Source organism: Taeniopygia guttata, chromosome 3 (assembly GCF_048771995.1).
Source record: "Taeniopygia guttata chromosome 3, bTaeGut7.mat, whole genome shotgun sequence".
Lineage (NCBI taxonomy): Eukaryota > Metazoa > Chordata > Aves > Passeriformes > Estrildidae > Taeniopygia > Taeniopygia guttata.
The window spans coordinates 30,603,168-30,622,752 of record NC_133027.1 but is presented as its reverse complement, the minus strand read 5'-3'; the positions used below and the strand labels follow the sequence as shown (position 1 = coordinate 30,622,752).

The following is a 19,585-nucleotide window of genomic DNA, read 5'->3' as shown; positions in this document are numbered from 1 at the left end:
TTGTGATGCTCATGTGCTGGTGCAAGAGAAGGAAAACCTGATCCCATTTCAGATATTTTCTTACTGGTATTATGATCTCTTCCAAAGGGTATTTGATGACAATAAAAGAAATTATGCTTGCTGCAGTATTTAGAGATAAATATCAACAGAACTAAGTACCACCATGTCAACAATTACAAGCATTTCAATTAATGTAATTTTGGCTAGAAAATAATCTTAAAATATTTAGAGGTATTAGAAGAAAGAACAATATAGAATAATACTGTCAAGACTCATTAAACTCTGACTGAAAATACTTCCAAATTTGGGGTGGTTTTTTATTTTGTTTTGTTTTTAGTTACATGAAATTTGGATCCAGATATTGGTAATAGTATTTGCTATTATAAATGAGAAAAATTTCCCTACATTATATAACCAAAAAATTAATAAATAGCAGCAGAGCTCATTTCCGATCTTATTTTAGTTTTTGAGAATGGGTGTGACCAGTAGATGGACAGAGATGCATGTCAAGTGAGGTCAGAGTCATAATCTGCTGAAATACAACAGTATTCATGGCAATATTAGCATAGTTACACCTGAAATCTGCTTAACTTTTCTCTTTTTCTGCTGTTCCACTTGAAAATAAATTCTCCTGTACTTAGGATAATCTGAAACACTGACTGTAATATTTGGGGATAATTGCTGTCTGACACCCCTGGAGACAACATACAAATCTTCTGACCTAGAAAGAAATAAGAATAGGAATGATGCTGCAATATAGACTTTCATCCAGAGGTAATGGGAACTGCAAGCTTCATTCACAGAAAGAATTATTATGGCAAGGGGACATACAGCCAAGGTAGAAGTTTGACTGGCTTCATATAGAGACCATCTCTATTTGTGCTCCACGAACACACCTGAGGGATTTGTTGAATTTTGTAAACTACATTGGACAACCTAGGTGTTCACAAATTGGCTGCAGTGCCATTGCAGTGAGATTCACCTGTAAAGAGAATTGTGCTGAGGACATGAGAATCTGGCCCCAAGAATTCCCAGGTTTCTTTGAGTGACCTCTACTAGAAAGAAACTGCTCTTTATGCAAAATGGCATCTGACAGCTTGGAAAGAAAAGCTGTTTTTCTTCTCATGCCAAAATTCATAAAATTTTGGACAGAAAAGTACATTTTTATGATGAATGTAAGAATTTATTGGATAATAGATTATTTGTTAAATTCCAATGATGTGTTGGAACCTGACAAGGATTATAGTTTTGCTGTCAATTCAATTACCCTACACTTGAAGAAGCTGGTTTAATTACTTGTTGCTGGTTTAATTAAAAGGCGCTTAAGTCAGTGCAAGTTTTGCTCCTGATGTCAATGAGATCAGTCCCAGGTCCAAGTTACCTTAACTCTTAACTCCCAAAATGCTATAAATCCAAGCTTGAGCTGAGAAACCTCCTTCTCTGCCGTGTGGTCTTCTCTAAATTGTGCCTTTAGTATTTTTTTTGTTTTGTTTTGTTTTTGCTGGATTGCACTTTCTGAAAGTCCAACTGCAGCCACCTTGCTGCAAACCTTTTCATCACAGAGAGCAACCTTTATATCTGCAAGAGAAGCTGGGTCCACCCATTTGCTACTTGTCTCCAGCCACATTCTCAGAGGCAGCTGTGTGAATATCTGTTCTCCAACTCAAGCTACACAGAAGTACAGGAGTATGGAACGAATATGGAATCATATATTTGAGAAGTGGAATGTGAAATCAGGTGTGCAAGCACACCTCCACATGCGAGGAGATGACATTCCTACATAGCTTATTTTCAGGAGTTAGTATTTGAACAAAGTACCTACTGTTTAATTAATCCACATTCAAAAGAGGAGCAGTTAGTGTTTAGATGATGAATCCCTGAGCAAGTGGCTAAACAGCAATCACTATGCACTGAGGTTTTCTGAAAAAAACTATACTGGCCCAATTCATAAGAAGATAAAATTATGAAGTGATGTAGAGTGGCATCAAAATAGTCAGATCAGCTAAACGTGACTGTTAGTTGGATGGGGACTGTCTCTGTGGCAGCCAGATATATAAGGTACATACTCCATCTATCCCAGTTTACATTTTCTTGAAATGGGAATAATATTGGCTAGATCACGGGGCTATTAAATCTGCTACCACTAGTTTGTCAGTTAATATTTTTCTGGCTCTTTCAAGGTGATGTGATAATTATTACCAGAACATTTAATCCAGAATTTAATCAAATATTGTGGGTTTTCCTTCAAGATGAAGACATCAAAATGTACACAGGGCAACCAGAGACTATTAGTCTTTTAAAGAATATTTCTTTTGCCCACAAACAAAATAGTAAATATGTTTTCCCAGCTTAGTTACATACTGTCTTCCATGTTTTATTTCAGTACAAATGTCTTTTGAAGATCCTGTATTGGGAAAATACTCCAGATATAAAAGAAGTTCCACCCTTGAGAATTGCTGCAATGAAATTCAAGCAAAATTACATTATAGATTGCCCAGAAACAGAGCATATGTTCTCTGAATTTCTCTGAACAAGATTCCCCCTCTAGGAGAGGATGATGGGGGTGTGAATTACCCCAGACACAATGGATGGCAGACATATTCACGCCATGTACCAAAAAATATTGCTAACTTACTGTAAGGTGCTATAATTTTTCTTCCTAAATACTGCCTCAAATAAATTTGCAATATTAAGCAGTCTCAAAGGCAAAGGAAATGCCACAGCTTATAGACAACAAAAGAGATGGTTTGACACCTGATTCTTTTCCATTCCTTCACAAAGCTTTTGGTATTCTTTTGAAGTCCTAGGTGCTCTCTGTTGTTCCTTCACATGCCACGTTCCCCTTTGTTATAGTTTCAAGTGACTACCATGTACTGCTCTTCCTCCAGCTCCTTTCAGGCCCTATGGGTACCATTGGATGCCACAATGGAAATATCTGCATGGGGAAGTAAGGCACTCGGGTGTGTGGTGATTTGGGCAAACGTCTTGTGAGATAAAACTGATATTTCACCTTTTTTGTTTTTGAATTGACAGAGGTTTCATGTGACAGTTCTGGTACTGATATGTAATGTTCTCAATCATGCTGGACCATAACGATCCCTGGGTGTATCTTTCTCTTGAAAGGTGAAAAACTTCACTGCCTTAGGCATGAAAATTAGACATTCATGACAAAGTGTTCATGTGTGTGATCAAGTCCCGCCCTTTCTAACAATGGACTTAAAACTGTAACCACAATAACATTGAAATTACCAATACTGAGAATGTGATTTACAGCAAATTGGAATGGAGGGGATAGTTCATTACCCAGTTATTTCTCCGGACACTTATCATACAGCAGAGATTATTGCATTTCCTATAGTCCACACTTTGAAAGATCTGGAAATTTAGGGTGTTATTAACCAGAATATCAGTAGTCTAGAGAAGATGAAAACTTACAAATGTGATGTATAAGAACAACCTAGCATACTTTTCCATACATACATGAATTTTAACTGTGGTTCCTATGAGGACCTTCTGGCTTTTTATTATCTTTTCCTTGATCTTTGCATACTTTTAGTTTCTCTCTCTTGATTTTAGTTTCTCTCTCTCTTTTTGTATCTGGGTGAACAAATATGAGTAAATATCTTTGTGTGTCCAAGCATATGTAATAGTCTCTTTGGAAAGGGAGTGCTTTATCAATGACAACAGAACAGGAGTCTGCTTAATAATGCCTATGTGTATGCCTTGGAGGTTAGAATCTAAGCAATGAAAACCCTTTTACATAATCTGTTTTATTCAGAAAAACAGCCTCACTAGACAGGCTTTTCCTGAGGTCACCTGATGAGTAAATCAGTAAGAAATGGAAATACCTTCTTTATAGACAGGGATTTGCTTCTACTCAGAGCTTTTATTCTTAACACCATATCAGGGCCACTAGTTTCCTCACACCTTCTGGTACATATAATTCCTTCCCCTGCCTGGCTGAACAACAGATCCCACCATTCAGACACTGGCTTTGCTGAACTCATTTTCTGAATCTCCCTGCCCTCGTGCTGGTGAAAGAAGCAGACTTTAAGTTGCGCTCTTGGCTTCTTTATATTCAGCTGGCTCCAGAGGTCCGCCCTCAAAGCCCACCAGGACACACATGTCTGTCCAGCCTCCACCTCCTTCCCTTGGAAAGATTAAAACCAGCCCAGCAGCCTGCACCTCCCTCTCTGCAGGGTCCTGGTGGGGCAGGAGCTGCCGTCTGCACCCACTGCTGCACTCCTCTGTCGGACTAATGAGAGGGAAGCAGGCAGTGTGACGATATACCCTGCATATTCACATGAGAGAAGTGAAGAAATCCAGCAGTGAAGATGAAAAGCCACTGGTAAGAGAACAAGTGGGATTTAGAGACATCTGTAAATAAGAGATTAGAACTGTGAAAGCTGTCCTTGCCAGCATTATATGAGTGGACTACAATAGAAAGAGCTTTATTGACATGCTTTATTATAAGAAAAAAATCAAACATTGTCATGTAAAGAAATTATCTTGCCAAAGAAATTGTCTTGTCAAATCTGTTAGCAGATCCTTAGGTGGTATTTTATATGTTTAACATGCATGGCTTGGAGGAGAAATTTAATAACAGAACCTGTCAGAAACTACAGATTCATACTGGAGTTTTCTTTCTGTTTACAGGAAAATTACAGCTTTCTTTTATCTGTGTAGTTTTCTGTGGTCTTTCATCTCAGCCACCATCCAGCACCAATCAAGTAAGGAGACAGATTTTATCTACATTTTATCTTTGTGTAATTTTGAATGTCAAAAGAATTATTCTGTGTTTATTCAAAACTAAAATCCTCTGTAACTAGCTATCACGCAAAGTGAGAGCTGTCTATGTGCACTGATGTATGCATGGATGGATAGAAGGATATAAATGAAAAACAGGAAAAAAGCAAGAGCTCTGTGTGTTGCTTTAAATTTGGTATTAGATGTACTTTTAAGGTAAGGATTAAAATCTGGTGAATACAGGACACAAACCTTCCCTGTCTTTCAGTGCTTTTAGTTAGATATTCTTCTGCTACATGGGGCAGTAAACTAGTTCTACTTTATTTGCTGGGCATAAAATGTAAATGGTTGGATGTCAGCCATGTGTCTCATCAAAGAATATATAATGAGGTCTTTTCTAAGGTGTAACGTGTCAACCTGAATGTTCTCTTTAAGCCTATGTTGTCAGAAGGAAACCCACATTTAGGGTTGAGCCTTTGCAGCACACAAGAGGCTCTCTGTAGGTTAGAAATGCTTCTCCTTCCAACTTCCACTCTTCATTCTTCCCTACCCACACTCTGCTAAATTTTTCCAGATTGACTTGGTACTAGACTTGTACATGGCTCTTAAACTCTTCAAATAAATGCTTCTTTTTCCTTCCTTCTTCATTAATTCTGGGTATCTTGTAGGTCTTATGGTCATGACAAGATTTTTTGACAAATAATATTCTGAAAAATTAGATTTTTACATTTAGTTTCCTCTAGCAAACTTCTACATTCTCATTTGGGTAAACCAAAAAGTATTCTTGCCATCACCTTGCATTTCATGAATGTTCATTTTCTGATCAAATCTGGCACAGAGGAAAGTGGGAAAGCTTGGAATACCAGAGAGGATGGAAAAGATGCCAACTGATTCACAACAACTTATTTAGTTGGCATGAGGTTTGTTTAAGTTTCCTTGGGAGTACAGAGACTGTTGACTTAGGTAACTGGCCTTTTTTTTTTTTTTAAGTTTGCTTGAACCACAAAAAGTTACAACCCAAATCCTCCTTACACAGCAGTCCTTCTTAAACTGTTGCAATTTCTCAACAGCTCTGCAAGAGAAGAATTATTATAACACTCTAATTTAAAGGCTTGAAAAAAAAATTCAGATAGCATATCAAGTCACTGTTTTAAATTTAGAGCTCTCTAGAAAAAGATTATTATTTTCTTATACCTCTTACTTTACTGAGTACAGTTTAAATTATGTACCCCTAATTATTATTGTTTATAGCTCTTTTAAATTCATAATAATCTGACAGTTACTTCAGTTGATTCTGTAAGGTGATCTGTGGCAATGTGCAGGCACATGCTTAGCAAATTCACGTTTTTTGCAGGACTACCAGCTATTCTGGGTGCCAGTCACAGAATTGATATCTGCCCAACAATCAGGATTGGCCAAGATGATCTACCAGGCAAGTAGCACCCTGACTTTTTCACGAAAAAGCTGCTGTTCAAAAAATATATCAGGTTATATTCAGCTCGGTGACAGCACAATTCTCAAATTAAAATGAAAGTTACATTATGGATATGTATCTTTTTTCCCTTGCAGGCTTTGACCTGATTTCTCAGTTTCAAATAGAAAAAGCTGCTTCCCAAGGAATTATTGAGAGAGTTGTGGGATCCACTTCTCTACAAGTAGCTTATAAATTGGGACCCAATGTAGACTTCAGGATACCAACCAGGTAATGCCTTCCTTGTTTGGCTTTAATATTTAGATATTTTGCAATTTTATTTTTTAAGTGGTAGATCTCCCACCAGCTAGATCACCTAATTTAAAAAGATATTGAGTGCCTCAAGATTTGCTGATGCTAAGGGATTTCACCTCTAGAAAGTAATGTCAGAAGCTGATGATGATTTGAAATAGGGAGGCAAAGAAAATGTAACAGGAGGAGAGGAAAAAAAGTTTTGTTAAAATATTGACACGAAGGGATCTTTCTGAGCATGTGAGGATTGCAGAGACGTGGTACGATAACAACTCACTGATTCTGAGCTAAGGTTCTTTTCCATTGTGTGTTTGTTTTAGGTAACAGGTACATGAATGTTCCTGTTTATGGTCACCTAATCTATAAAAGTTGAAAACTATTATTTAGCATGTTACAGTGAATTTGTGATAGAAGTCAGGATTTTTGGATCTAATTGTGTTTGTGCTTTACAGGCCAGACTTGCTGCTGGTGAGGAATAGAGACAGTACAGCAGGGTAGAGATGTCTTTGCCAAATTTAGTCTGGAAGTCTTCAAGTCTGGATTCTGTTCCAGCACCTTATGTAATTAAGAATGCCTCAACTTAGCAATTAAGTGACAAGACCATTAACTGGACTACTGTTTCAGCTAGGAATAATTGGATTGTGAAGAGTTTCTGTACCTATCACTAACAACTTTTCTTGCTGCAATCCTCCCTGGCTCCTACCTTCATAGCCACCAGATTAAGCTACTTTAGAGCTTAAGTGTTTGTTACACACCTACTTTCAGTCCCAGACACAAATCAGGACTGCTAGTGTATGGGTGTGAATCCAGTCACAGACAGCAAATGGGATCATCACTTCTCTAAAAATTGGAGATTCTCAGATAAAAGTAGCAATATTTTCACTTTTAAGAGTTTAGAATTATTGCTATACATGGTTCTAGTGAAATATGTGCTTGATATACACAAGTTACCCCTGAACAAACCTATGTTGACTGCCTTACTAGAGCATCTGAGCTGACTCCTGCCATTGGGGTTGTGGGCCCAGGAAATGGATTTGAGGTTTGAGCCCCAGCCCTGCTCCAGTGCCTCAGTGTGCTGCTCCCCTGTCACAGAGTCCGAGCTGGCTGCGCTGCTCCAGAGCTGTTTTACAGCCTGGCCCTCTCAGTGGGAGGGAAGAGGAGGGAAGCAAAAGGCAGGGCAGGGCAAGGCAGGGCAGGGCAGGGCAGGGCAGGGCAAGGCAGGGCAGGGCAGGGCAGGGCAGGGCAGGGCAGGGCAGGGCAAAGCAGGGCAGGGCAGGGCAGGGCAGGGCAGGGCAGGGCAGGGAGCGGCGCCCGGCCCGGCTCCCGGAGCTGTCCCTGCCCGCGGTGCTGAAACTCTCCCCCAGGGGATCATCCTCCGGCCTGTGCGCTCCTGCTGCATCCAGGGGTGGTGGAGGAAAAAATACAGCGAGTTTGGGAAAAATGGCCAGCATGGCTTTCCCGGGCTGCGTGGCTGATATAGCCCGAGTGCCATGGGAGCACTGGGGAGGGGATCTTCATCAAACATGTTTGCAACAGGGAAATAATTTTTTAGGCTAACACGTGATGATTATACTAGGGCAAAGGAGCCCATTTTAGAGTGGCTATATGGTATGGGAATGAGAGCTCAATTGGATGGGCATGGCTCAGCATCAGTCTCTGATGTAGAAATAGCTTATGCTTTGAAAAACTCACAGAGCTTCCTTAAAATGCTACTGAGTTGTAGCTTGGTCTTTTTGCTGCTCTGTGTGCTTGCCCAGAAGTATATCCCAAAATGAATAGAAGTGATTGCACACAAATCATAACTTAGCTTCTCCCTTCATCCAAATAAATTTCCATAAATGCTTCTTCTAGAGTAAAATCTGCTGAAGGATCAATACAGTATTCTCCATGTAATGGCATGGTGTAATAATAATGGTGGACTAACTTTGTGTGGAACTGCCATGACATATAGCTGTTTTCACTGGACATGGTGAACCCATAATTTTTCAATTTAATCTGTGTACATGTTGTAGGTGTCCACCAGTTAGTAAGTACAAAATTAATCCTGTTTATTTGGATAATAATTGTGTTTATTTTTAATGGAAATCTTAACAAAAAAATTTCACAAAGAAATATGTTTTTTTATATGTAGGAAAAAGACTAATTATCTTTGTTCAGTGTATGAAACCTTAAACCTTTGACTTCACGAATGCAACTATCATCACACACACGCACACACACATGCAAAACTCCAAACAAAACAGGGCGGAATTTTGTAAAGCTGTAGCAGTAAACTTGAAATACTCAGAGAATTTCAAAGGCTGATTTTCTGACATTTTTTTCCTTTGGGGATATTGCTTTTCTGTGAAGCAGTGCTCCTCAAGTGCATGTGCTCGAAGGTCTGGGTTTTCTACATTGAGCCACCAAAGCTCTTCAGGTGTTTTTCCTTTCACATTGTGAGTAAGCTATTCCACTCAGACACTGATGATGATGCTGAAATAGAAAAGACAAAATGCAGCTAGGAAGTTAATTAGGTCATAAGAGAATTAATTAGCTCAGCCATGGGAGTTTCTGAAGAATAAAGATCAGCTGAGGGTAATGAGTCCTAACAAATGGCTTCTGGTTAATGACTTAGGACAGATGCTTTTAAGAGTGCTGAGCTAAGTTTTATTGTTATTGCTTGCTCAGTTGCTGCCAGGCAGTGTGTGCCAGGTCAGCTGTGTTTCTAGGCAGCTCCAGACACAAGTGTTTTGTGTCTCCACGTGTTGATTGAAAGAACCCTCAACCTTGGGCACATGGTACTGCATTATCATGAGAATGGCCACAGTAATTTCCACTGCCACCTCCAGTGGGTTGTGCTGAGATTTCTAAAGTCTTTATTTAGCAAGGACTAAGTTAAGTCAGTGAGCAATGGAGGTCACCTAAGAAATTAACTCAAAAAACCCAAATGTAATAAACCAGTTACTCTGTAGAACTTGAATAGGTATATAGTTGAGCTTTTAACATAGTCTTCTGCTCTTGGTTAATCCTTCGGTCAAGGGGGTGGGTCAGGGCTTTCCTCACCATTGTCAGATGACTTACCTTGGTTGCATTGAAGCCTGGGTAGGACTTAGCTTTGAAATCTCAAAGAAATCTTCCTGGTAAGTATTCAAAATACGTGATTAGTGAAAGTCTTAGATATTTATTAAAAAGATTTAAAAGAAATAGTCATATTTCAGAAGTTCCCCTAGATGAACTACAAATGTTTCAATCTTCCCACCCCCCAATACTTTAAAAAATTAGACAAATAGTTGAATATCTGATAAAAAAAAAAAAAAAAAAAAAAAAAAAAAGACCTAAACTTGTATTCATAAAATGACTAAAGCAGTTAATAATAGTACGAGTATACAAGGAAAGCAGGACTGGAATGCTTTCTTACAAACTGAAGAAAAAACCCTAAATTACATAAAAAGGTCTGATGGCTTATATCCTTAACAATTTTAAATGGATAGGAAATAGGTCAGGAATAAATCTGGATTTTGGCCTTCAAATATATTTCCATATAAATTCTTTCTTCGCTCATTTACCTGAAGCTAAATTTAAAATTGATTGGTTCTCTTCCATAAATCAGTGGAACATGAAACAACTATGTTAAAAATAATTTCCTTAAAGAATTTGAGTGCTCATAGAACTATCAGCTGTTCAATAAAGTTACAGTGTCCTTCACTCTTCACTTGGCAGTGAGAAGGAGGAATAGCTTCTCTACATTTGTTTATTTAAATATCATGCTAAATTTGCCATGGTTTCCAAATATTTAGCATTTTAAGTTGCTGACTTTGGAAGGGTTTTGCCTATATAAGGATTACAGGCTTTGAAAGGAATATGTTCTGAAATACAATTAAACCACTAAAGGACCATTACTGTTGGAGTAGCTGAGATGAGAATATGTCTATGCTTTTCTTGTAGAATTATAGGTACAAATCTTACACAGTAACAGTCCCCTGCAGAGCACCTTTCCGGTGATGGGTCATGCTTAACTGTGTTGAGTCGTGCTACTGATACTGAGTCTTTAGTCTAAAGGCAGCAGTTCTTCTGATTGGTTATTAATATTTTTTAAAAATGGGAATACTTTTCCATGTTTGTGCACTGAATTTTTATCTTTAGTGTTTGATATGCATTTCTTACAATCTAGTTTTCTCTTACCGATGTCAGAAGCTCTTACATTATTTCTCTTTGCATATCTTCTGAGAAAGTGAACATATTTCTTTCCTATTTTAAAGTCTGAAAAAAGTATAACCCATATAATGTCTTGAAAAATACTAAGTCTATAGCTGAATATGGTGCAAAGAATTCATTTGCCAATCTGGTATAAACAATCTCCTAATCAAAAAGTATGTTCACGTACTAGGTTTTTTTGTTTCTTTTGTTTGTTTGTTTGTTTGTTTTTTTTTTTTTTTGGCAGTATAGTTGTGTCAACTGAGGTTGTATGAGAATGTATGTGATAGTTTAACGAGTATTGCCATGACAACAAAACTTAGCAGTGCAAGGAAATGCTGAAAACCCCTTCACAGAGGATGTGGGATTAGTACTGCTGCTTTTAGGCTCAGTGAATCAGCCACCCTGGAGTCACTGAACTTAACAGAGAAAGTTGAATGTCACAAGGAGGCTATTTAAAGATTACCTAACAATACCACCTTCAGTGTGGTAGTAGAAAAACCAGCTCTTCTGCAAAAACAAATTTATCTCTTCAGCAACTGAAGAGATAAATCTCCCAGCTGAGCTAAGGTTTTAGCAGTAGAGGAGACTGAAATACTTTTAAAAGAGTCATTATAGAGAAAGGACACAAAGAGCCATAAAGGATGTGCTAAACTGGAGTTGAACTGGATCAGAAGCTTAATAAGAGTGAAGGTATGTCTGAATAGGGAGAAGAATTATCTTTCTGGAGCAGAATAGAATATGTATGCTTATCGTGTAGGCCAGAAATCTAACACAAGGGTACAGTAAACACTGCAAAGTGCTTGAAACCAAAGGAAAGCTACAATATCCACAAGCTGACATTTGCTTCTGATAGGGCAAGATGCAAACTGAAAATAAATGACAGAACACAACGAATTAGATAAAATACTATCAAACAAAACCAGGTGGGGCAGGACTTCAGCCTCCGTCAAGAGACACAATTCAGAGCAAAGCACATACAGATTAAAGATACTGGCAAAGAACCCCTTCTTCCAACTTTGTATATCTCCACACCTTATATAAGGAGCTAAACTTTCCAGCTAAACATTCCCCTTCCTTAAACCCAGCTCTCAAGTGTATGCAAAGGCTCCTGGGGAAAGGGAGAAGCACCAGCAGGGCGGGTACTTTATTTGTAAGATGAAGCTGCTGCCGCTGCCAGGCTGCCGTGCCCTCGCTGAAATCTGCTGAGGCTGTGCCGCTGCCTGCTGGAGCACAGCTGCACTACAGCTTGGAACACTACAAACTCGGGGGATTGCTTCTGCAAGTACTCTCTTTCTAAATCATTAGTCATCATGCATACAGAATGAGAGCTGACAATTTTTTTTTCTTTTTTTCCCCCCTCAAAGCCTAGATCCCGAGATTCACTAATCCTATTTAAATAGCTGCTGAGATAGGATTGATCTGCCACTCAAAAATCATCTTTGTTCAAGATGTCTATTTGTTTGAGAAGTTAGCCTAATGAAAGCTGGGACAAAATGGCTGTGCATATCTTCATGCTTAATAAATTTATTTAAACTAATTCTTAAATGTGGGTAGATGGCAAAACATGTATTGATGTTGACTAGATATGAAACTAGAATTTTATGATCCATAGAATAATTATGGAAAGGCCTACTTCTTAAATATTGTATTAGATTCAGTGATACATTTGAAATAAAAAATGATAGGACTGTTTTGCACAGTGACAAGCCAGTGCTCTCTGTTTTTTATTTCCAAAGCTCACCTTATAGGAGTTGTTTAAGTATGAAATGTTTTATATGTGTCAAGTCTGTTCCCTGCTATTTGTAGTCTTGTGGTTGAATGTCACGGGACATAATACACTTTGAGTGTGGGTTCTGACCATATATTTGTCAATGATTTCTGCTGAAGTGATAGCTTATACGTTAACAAAAGGGTTATTTGCAGTCTGAACAAGAAAATGCTCTTGCAAAAGACATTCTTATGCCTTCAAAATCAAATCAGATCTGCACTTTCTCCCTGGTCATTGTAAAGTCATACTATGTTGACCAACTTTGTAAGTCTAATAGTGGGAAATAGGACAACTGTAGGATATACTTTCTGTATCTGAAGAGGAGTTAGTTGTTGCTCCATCCATTATTCTTAGAAAGGGTTATAAAAATTGTAAAACATTGGAAGAACCCACACTTCTGAACCAATTCTTTTGCCATTATTAAAACCTTGTTCTGGGGCTCAGCATGCAGGAGTGCACTGATACAAGAATGGCTGAGATACGGTACCACTGAGTAATGGTTTCTCATTACTCTGTGGTAATATGTGGAGCTTTTCAGAGCAAATACAGAACAAATGTACTCTATTTTGATCCTACACAGTGCCATATATTCCAACGGATTGCCTGATGAATATTCCTTTCTAACTACCTTTCGGATGACTGGGGCCACACTTCAGAAATACTGGACTATTTGGCAGATTCAGGATTCTTCAGGAAAAGAACAAGTTGGAGTGAATCTCAATGGTCAAATGAAAAGCGTTGAGTTTTCTTATAAAGGAGCAGACGGAAGACACCAAACAGCATCATTTTTACATTTGCCTTTCTTGTTTGACTCCCAATGGCACAAGCTTATGATAATTGTGGAAGCAAACAGTGTCACGCTTTTTATTGACTGTATTAAAATAGAGTCCTTAAACATAAAACCGAAAGGGAAAATCAACACTGATGGCTTTGCTGTGCTTGGTAAACTCAAAAATAACCCTCAAATTTCAGTTCCGGTAAGATTCAAAATCTTTTATTTATTCAAAAATGTTTTACATTAAATATGGGGCTTTGTTTTGTGGAATGCATGTTTAAATTATTTCTGAAATCAGAAATGGCAGAAAATAACTCCTTGGTAGGTAAGTACAAGATGTGTTATTTTAAATTTTGCACTTCTGCCTTGTAAGTTAAGAGATGACCAAGGTTATGTCTAAATTTCAATAATGAAAATTCCTAGACATCCCTGTATTGTTACAACTCTGAAGTAGAAGAGTGAAGTGAGACATAACTTTAAACTATATCTTACACTGTTTGCAAAAAAATGTGGACACAGGTTAACCAGTGTTGCATAAATCTGAAAGGGAAGACATTACAAGAAAAGAATATTTCATCACCTTTGTATGTTTAGTTGCTGTATTGCACTGGATTGAAATCAGTTTTACATGAGAATGCCAGCAGAAAGCTGCCCCATGCGTCTGAAGGGGTAGCTAACATGCTGTTATCGATGTGGATGAGGAAATTTCAATAGCTGAAAAGTTATACTAATTCTGTTGAAAACAAGAGCTAGTCTTTGAAAATGTAAATAAAAATAATCAGCTAGAGCTGATAATGTGGAAATTAGCATATTACAAATTAGCATATGTATCTTAGCTTTGCTAACTGCTTGGAGCAATACCGATGGATGAATGGATAGATGGGATGATGAAAACATTACACATTAGATATATTCTATGCATGTTAGTAGGATGAAAAAATTCTATGCCAATACTGTTTTCCTCTTCAGAAAGACAGATTACATGCAGATAAATCTATCAGTATTAATAATTTTACAGCACCTGTTATTCAGTGCTAGAGAAAACTGTGCCCTCAAGTTAGACATAGAGTCATCCCTTTAAAAGCTAGCAGGGTTCCTTTGCCTCTTGAAGTAGTGATTCCAAATGGCAGCTGACAAATGAGGAGAGAGATGTGGTATCAAGGTCACCTTGGCCTTCTGTTGGTACTTTGACTGACCTTTGGCCAGGATTAAAGAGTGAGGAAAAGCAGAAGAGCAATTTGAAATTTTATCCTCTTTCCTCTCCAACCTGCATTTTGCAGAGACTTTTTCTTTTCAGCAAGGTATAAAAATGAGCAGCATTGATCACCCAGGGCTCTTCAGGCATTTGGTGGGGAAGTGTCTGTCATTAAGTTCTGCCTTGCCTGTGTTTAAGACTGTACATCTTTAGGCACCAGTGTGGAGCTATGGTAATTATAGGACAACCTCCTTTAAGGATGAAAGAACAAAATTGAATTAAATAATTTTTATAACTTGCCATTTATAATGCAAAATATTTTTTATTGCTTTAGTGTGTTTCTGGGAAGATTTGGTTGTATGAAATATATTTTACGAAAAAAGTAAAATCTTTGCATGAGTTAGGCTTTAAAATGAGTATGATGCACACATCTTGACAAAAAAAATAGTGAAGCACTGGAAAAAATTATCAGGGAACACAGAAAGTCAGCATGACACCATATTCTTAAAATGAGTTTGGATGTCTAAAATTACACTTTATTTTAGACAGAACTGACTTAGGTCTTATTTGATTGAATTGCATAGCCTGTGTTGGGAAGCCCAAAAAGGCAATGGTAGTGGTTCAACTTGATATTACAATAATGAAGATTTAGGAAGCCCATATCCTCTGAAATGATGATAAAGAAATTACATAGTCAGATGGACTAGTAATTTTAAAATGTCTATTTATATTGCAGAAATTTCTGGTTTAGCCTGTGTACTTTAATTCTCTTTAAATTGACTAAATAAATATATGTTTGGGGCTATTCTAGTCTTTAACTTGCTTGACTGTAAGTTTAAATATCTCAACAGTCTTGGTTATTTAATATGCCCTAGGCACAGCCTTTAATTTACTCCCAGGCATTGTTAAAGTATATTACTTCCAGTGGTAGAATTTTAAAAGGACATAAATTATGTGTTTCCTATTCTTTTTTGCAGCATTTTGGTGAGGGCCCTATTTATCTTGCAGAATAGGTCAACTTCTCAGAGGTGCACTGTAACACATATAATTTTAAAAGGGATTCTTTATTGCTTGTTATTACTATGAGTGCCTAGGAGAATAATAGACACAGTTCCTTTAGAAACTGTATCTTGCCTTTCAGCCTTTACAAAGATTTATTCCAGGATATCTGGAATGCTTTATGGTGGACAAATTTTTACACAGATTCACAGCTGCATTTTTTTTTTTTAGATAAAATATCTTAAAGTTTTACCTTTATATCTAAAAGTAATTAATATAATCCATTATAAACTTGAAGCAAGACAAGATTTAGCATAATTTCAAAACTGAAAAGGAATTTAATCTCTAAATTACATGTTTTTTTATAGGAAGGTAAGGGAATGAATTTCTTACTGCTCAAATTATAACTTCTGTGAGATGATATAATTGCCTTAATTCCTGTGATTTCAGAGGCATTACCATGTTTTTTTCATAATCAATATTAAAAAACACTTTGCTAGAAGGGAATCTTGGTCATTATTTAATTGACATTTAATGCTGCTAACTAGCTCAGGGAAGCTACATGACTTGAATTATCTACTACATGACTTGAATTATCTAAGAGGAAGCTGCTTGTCAATATTTGTTTAACAGGGATTAATTTACACCATAGAACAGATTGTGTATGTGTACTGTAAAAAGTCACATCTTGGTTTTTTTCACCCTGTGAAATTTCATATTCAGAAGGCTGAACCTTAGCTATGGAAAGCCAAATAACACCAGAATTGACTGTAATGTTCCGATGTTTAAAAAAAAGATGCAAGGAGAAAGAAGCTCTAAAAACCTATTTCAGAGATGTCAAAAAAAAAAAAAAGGAAGATGCAAGGAGAAAGAAGCTCTAAAAACCTATTTCAGAGATGTCAAAAATAAAAAGGATAAAACATGTTTAAAATAGCTCTGGAATGAGATGCATTTATATATATGTAATTTATTCTTGGTCACTTGACATATGTACAAATGTTGACAGCAGACCTATCTTGGAAGAAACATAGATGTCCTTGACAAGGTATTGTAGAAAATCTTCATGTGAAAAATTGCTTAGCTGAGTTGTACTTCCCCAGGAGGGGTGACTTTCCCTGGATCATCACCAAGCCAGAAGTAGCCCCTATTGAACTGCTAAATGCATCCCTGTGACTGATTTTATACTGAAAATACTACCCTACATATTTAGGTCTCATTTGCATTTTACCTAACCTTCACTTCTCTCAACTAAAACACCAATAAGACAGCTGAATTACATGGCTGATGTTGAGATGTGCAAAGATGGTGGGCATTTGCAGGAATTTCTGTAAAATTTAAGGTGACAAAACAGTGAACAGCTAGACACAGTTAATTATATCTGTGCTGACTAAGAAATAAAGAGAAAACATAAATCCTATAGGAATCCTGACAAATGTATGTCAGGAATACTGACCTATGGGTCTTAAACATTCTTTGTAGTTTAACTCCAGATAGCAACAAAGCCCCACACAGCCACTTGCTCACTCTATTCCATGGTGAGATGAGAATTGAGAAAGTAAAAGTAAGGAAACTTGTGGATTGAGATAAAGACACTTTAATAGGTAAAGCTCAAGCCATGCACACAAGCAAAGCAAAATGAGGAACTAATTCACTACTTTTCAATGGGAGGCAGGTGTTCAGTCATCTCCAGGAAAGCAGGGCTCCATCACATGTAGCAGTGACTTGGGAAGACAAGGAGCATCACTTCAACCTCCCCCTGCCCTTTCCTTCTTCTCCCAACTTTATGTTCTGAGCCCGATGTTGTATGGGATCAGTGGGACCAGCTATCCTGGCTGTGTCCCCTCCCAGGTCCCTCTGCACTCCCAGCCTCCTTGCTGATGGGGTGGCGTCAAGGGCAGAAAAAGCCCTGACTCTGTCCAAGCACTGCTCAGCAATAACAAAAGCATCCCTGTGCTATCAACTCTGCTCCCAGCACAAATCCAAAAGACAGCTCCATACCAGCTACTGTGAAGAAAATAAACTCTACCTCAGGCAAAACCAGCACATCACCCTTGAACTTAAAAGGTTACATTTTAATACCTTTGCTTTACGATTACCCCTAAATTACCTGAGATTCATTTCTGAAAACTTTATGACTGTACTTAATCCTTAGTAACACTGTATATTGATATTGGTAGAACACCTACATGAGATGTCTTCAAAATAATGGCATCCTTTAAATCATCTTAACATAATCAACAAGATCATTGTGAAATACTGGCAAGGGAAAAGATACCTTGACAGCAAGGCTAGAACATATTTGCCCTTCTCTCACCTCTCCTAAATCAATGGGAAGCCAGTCACATCTTTTACTACCTTTCCACCAGAAGATTTTAATTTTTAGGTTTTTTAAAAGTTGAGAGGTTTCAGCTTTCGTTTTATATAGCCTCAAGGCAGACAGAGTTAGCTTTCTTCTTTTCATAGCTGGTACAGAGCTGTGTTTCAGATTTAGTGTGAGGATACTGTTGACAACTTACTCCTGTTTGGGCTGTTGCTATTGTATGGCTGCCTTGTAGTATTAAATTAGAATTAGTTCTTTCATATGTATATTATGGCACTCAATTGGCTACTATTATGATAGCTTGAAAATAACAAGTGGATAAAGGAGGCAAAGAATTGGCTCACAGATGGTGGTGTCAGTTAACAGGTAAAAGAAACAAGGGTACTCCTTCTGTTGTGTTCCAGTCTCAGCACTCTGGAAACTGTGTTGACTGCAAACAAACAGGACAGTAGAGATGTGATAAAGAGGATTTCAGCAGTGGCAGCACCTCGGCTGATTTATGTCCCCTCTTTAAAAGACCTCCACAGTTAGGGGTGGGGGAGTGCACGGCAAAGCGCTGTTCCACCTGTAGCTATTGACATTAAATACCTAGCGTTTAATCCTCTGCATAGTGTGCTAGTATTCCACTTCTTACACATTCGGACAGAGCGACCCTTGACACGAATTAATATGATCTTTTCTCCTTTGCCAGTTCGAGATCCAGTGGATGGTGATCCACTGCGACCCCCTGCGACCCCAGCGCGAAGGCTGCGGAGAGCTGCCAGCTCGGGTGAGAAACCTGTCCTGGGCTGTCCTGTCCTGTCCTGTCCCGTCTGCCGCTGCAGCCCACGGGAGTCCCATTTTTTTTCTCCCCCTTCCTGGCCGGTGATGCTCTTTTTTACCATACCTGCCGATATTCGGTGCTTTTAGAAATCCAACCCCCGAGAGCAGCAGCAGCAGCCGCCGCCTCATTTTAACCCCTCCGTGACTTGCTGTGTGCCTCGCCGCTGGCGGGCGGCTCGGCCGGGCCGCTGCGGGGCTGTGCCGGGCAGGCGGAGCGGCTGTCGCGGCCGCCCGCGGCATCGCCGCCGCACCGGGAGCCCGGCGGCGGGGGGCCCGCGGGGCCGGCGGGCTCGGTGTCCGACCCGGCAGCAGCAGGGCAAAGGGTTAAGGCGCTGCTGGCACTCCGTCCTCGCCTGCCCGGCCGCCAGCCTTCCTCCAATCCCCGCGACCCTGCCCAGGGCAGGGCCGCAGCCGGGAGGGGCTCCGGCCGCGCTCACCTTCCGCCCGCCCGCCCCGGCAGCCGCAGGCTGCTCCCTCCATCCATGGCCCGGCTCCTCCTGCCCCTGGGGCTTTTCCTGCAGGCGCTTTGCCTCGGCCTGGCTCAAGTAAGTTTGTTCTGACTTTGGCCCTGCTTTATTGTTTTTTATGTTTCTTCCCTCGCAGGTTACCCAGACGGGAATCGAGGTAAGTGCGAGGGAGCGGACGGAGCTCGGGGTGCCGGTGCAGAAGGACGAAGGCTGCTCTGCCGTGCCCTGGCGCCGACCCGCCGAGGGTGCTTGTCCCGTGTCCCCCGGGAGCTGCGGGTGACGCGGCGGATGCGAGCTGAGCGCAGGGCAGTGGTACCTGTGCTCCTGCCTGGCGGGCACAGGGCAGGTGACACCGGCGGGGCTTGGGCTCCACATGCTGTTGCCGCTGGACGGAATATTTCTGGGAATTCTGCTGTGCGGAGGAAATCTGTCCAGAGAAGCAGCGCTGTGGGAACCAAGGGACCAGGCTCAGGGCCCGGGGCAGCCTCCTTTTCACAGAGCCCCGTTGTGGGGCCGCGGGCAGAGCTCGCTCCAAGGAGAACAGAGCCCCCCATTATAGGCACGGAGACCTGTAGCTGCCTTTCCCTGAGTTTC

General features: G+C 39.6%; 1 protein-coding gene across 3 annotated transcripts in view; it reads left to right on the top strand.

Moving 5' to 3' along the window:
- Window positions 1–4,089: 4,089 nt before the first annotated feature.
- Window positions 4,090–19,585, top strand: part of COL9A1 (collagen type IX alpha 1 chain) — a 61,934-nt gene continuing 46,438 nt past the window's right edge. Inside the window, exons 1-7 of one of the 3 annotated variants that reach the window (XR_012054929.1) lie at window positions 4,090–4,348; window positions 4,657–4,730; window positions 6,101–6,178; window positions 6,316–6,448; window positions 12,994–13,390; window positions 18,394–18,471; window positions 19,128–19,148. Coding sequence is in view for 1 of the 3 variants with exons in the window: in XM_030267386.4 (XP_030123246.4) it covers window positions 4,335–4,348; window positions 4,657–4,730; window positions 6,101–6,178; window positions 6,316–6,448; window positions 12,994–13,390; window positions 18,394–18,471; window positions 19,128–19,148 (795 nt within the window). In the remaining 2 variants the exon portion in view is untranslated. The remainder of the gene's footprint in view (window positions 4,349–4,656; window positions 4,731–6,100; window positions 6,179–6,315; window positions 6,449–12,993; window positions 13,391–18,393; window positions 18,472–19,127; window positions 19,149–19,585) is intronic. The other 2 variants (XR_012054928.1, XM_030267386.4) reach the window with 2 other exon arrangements.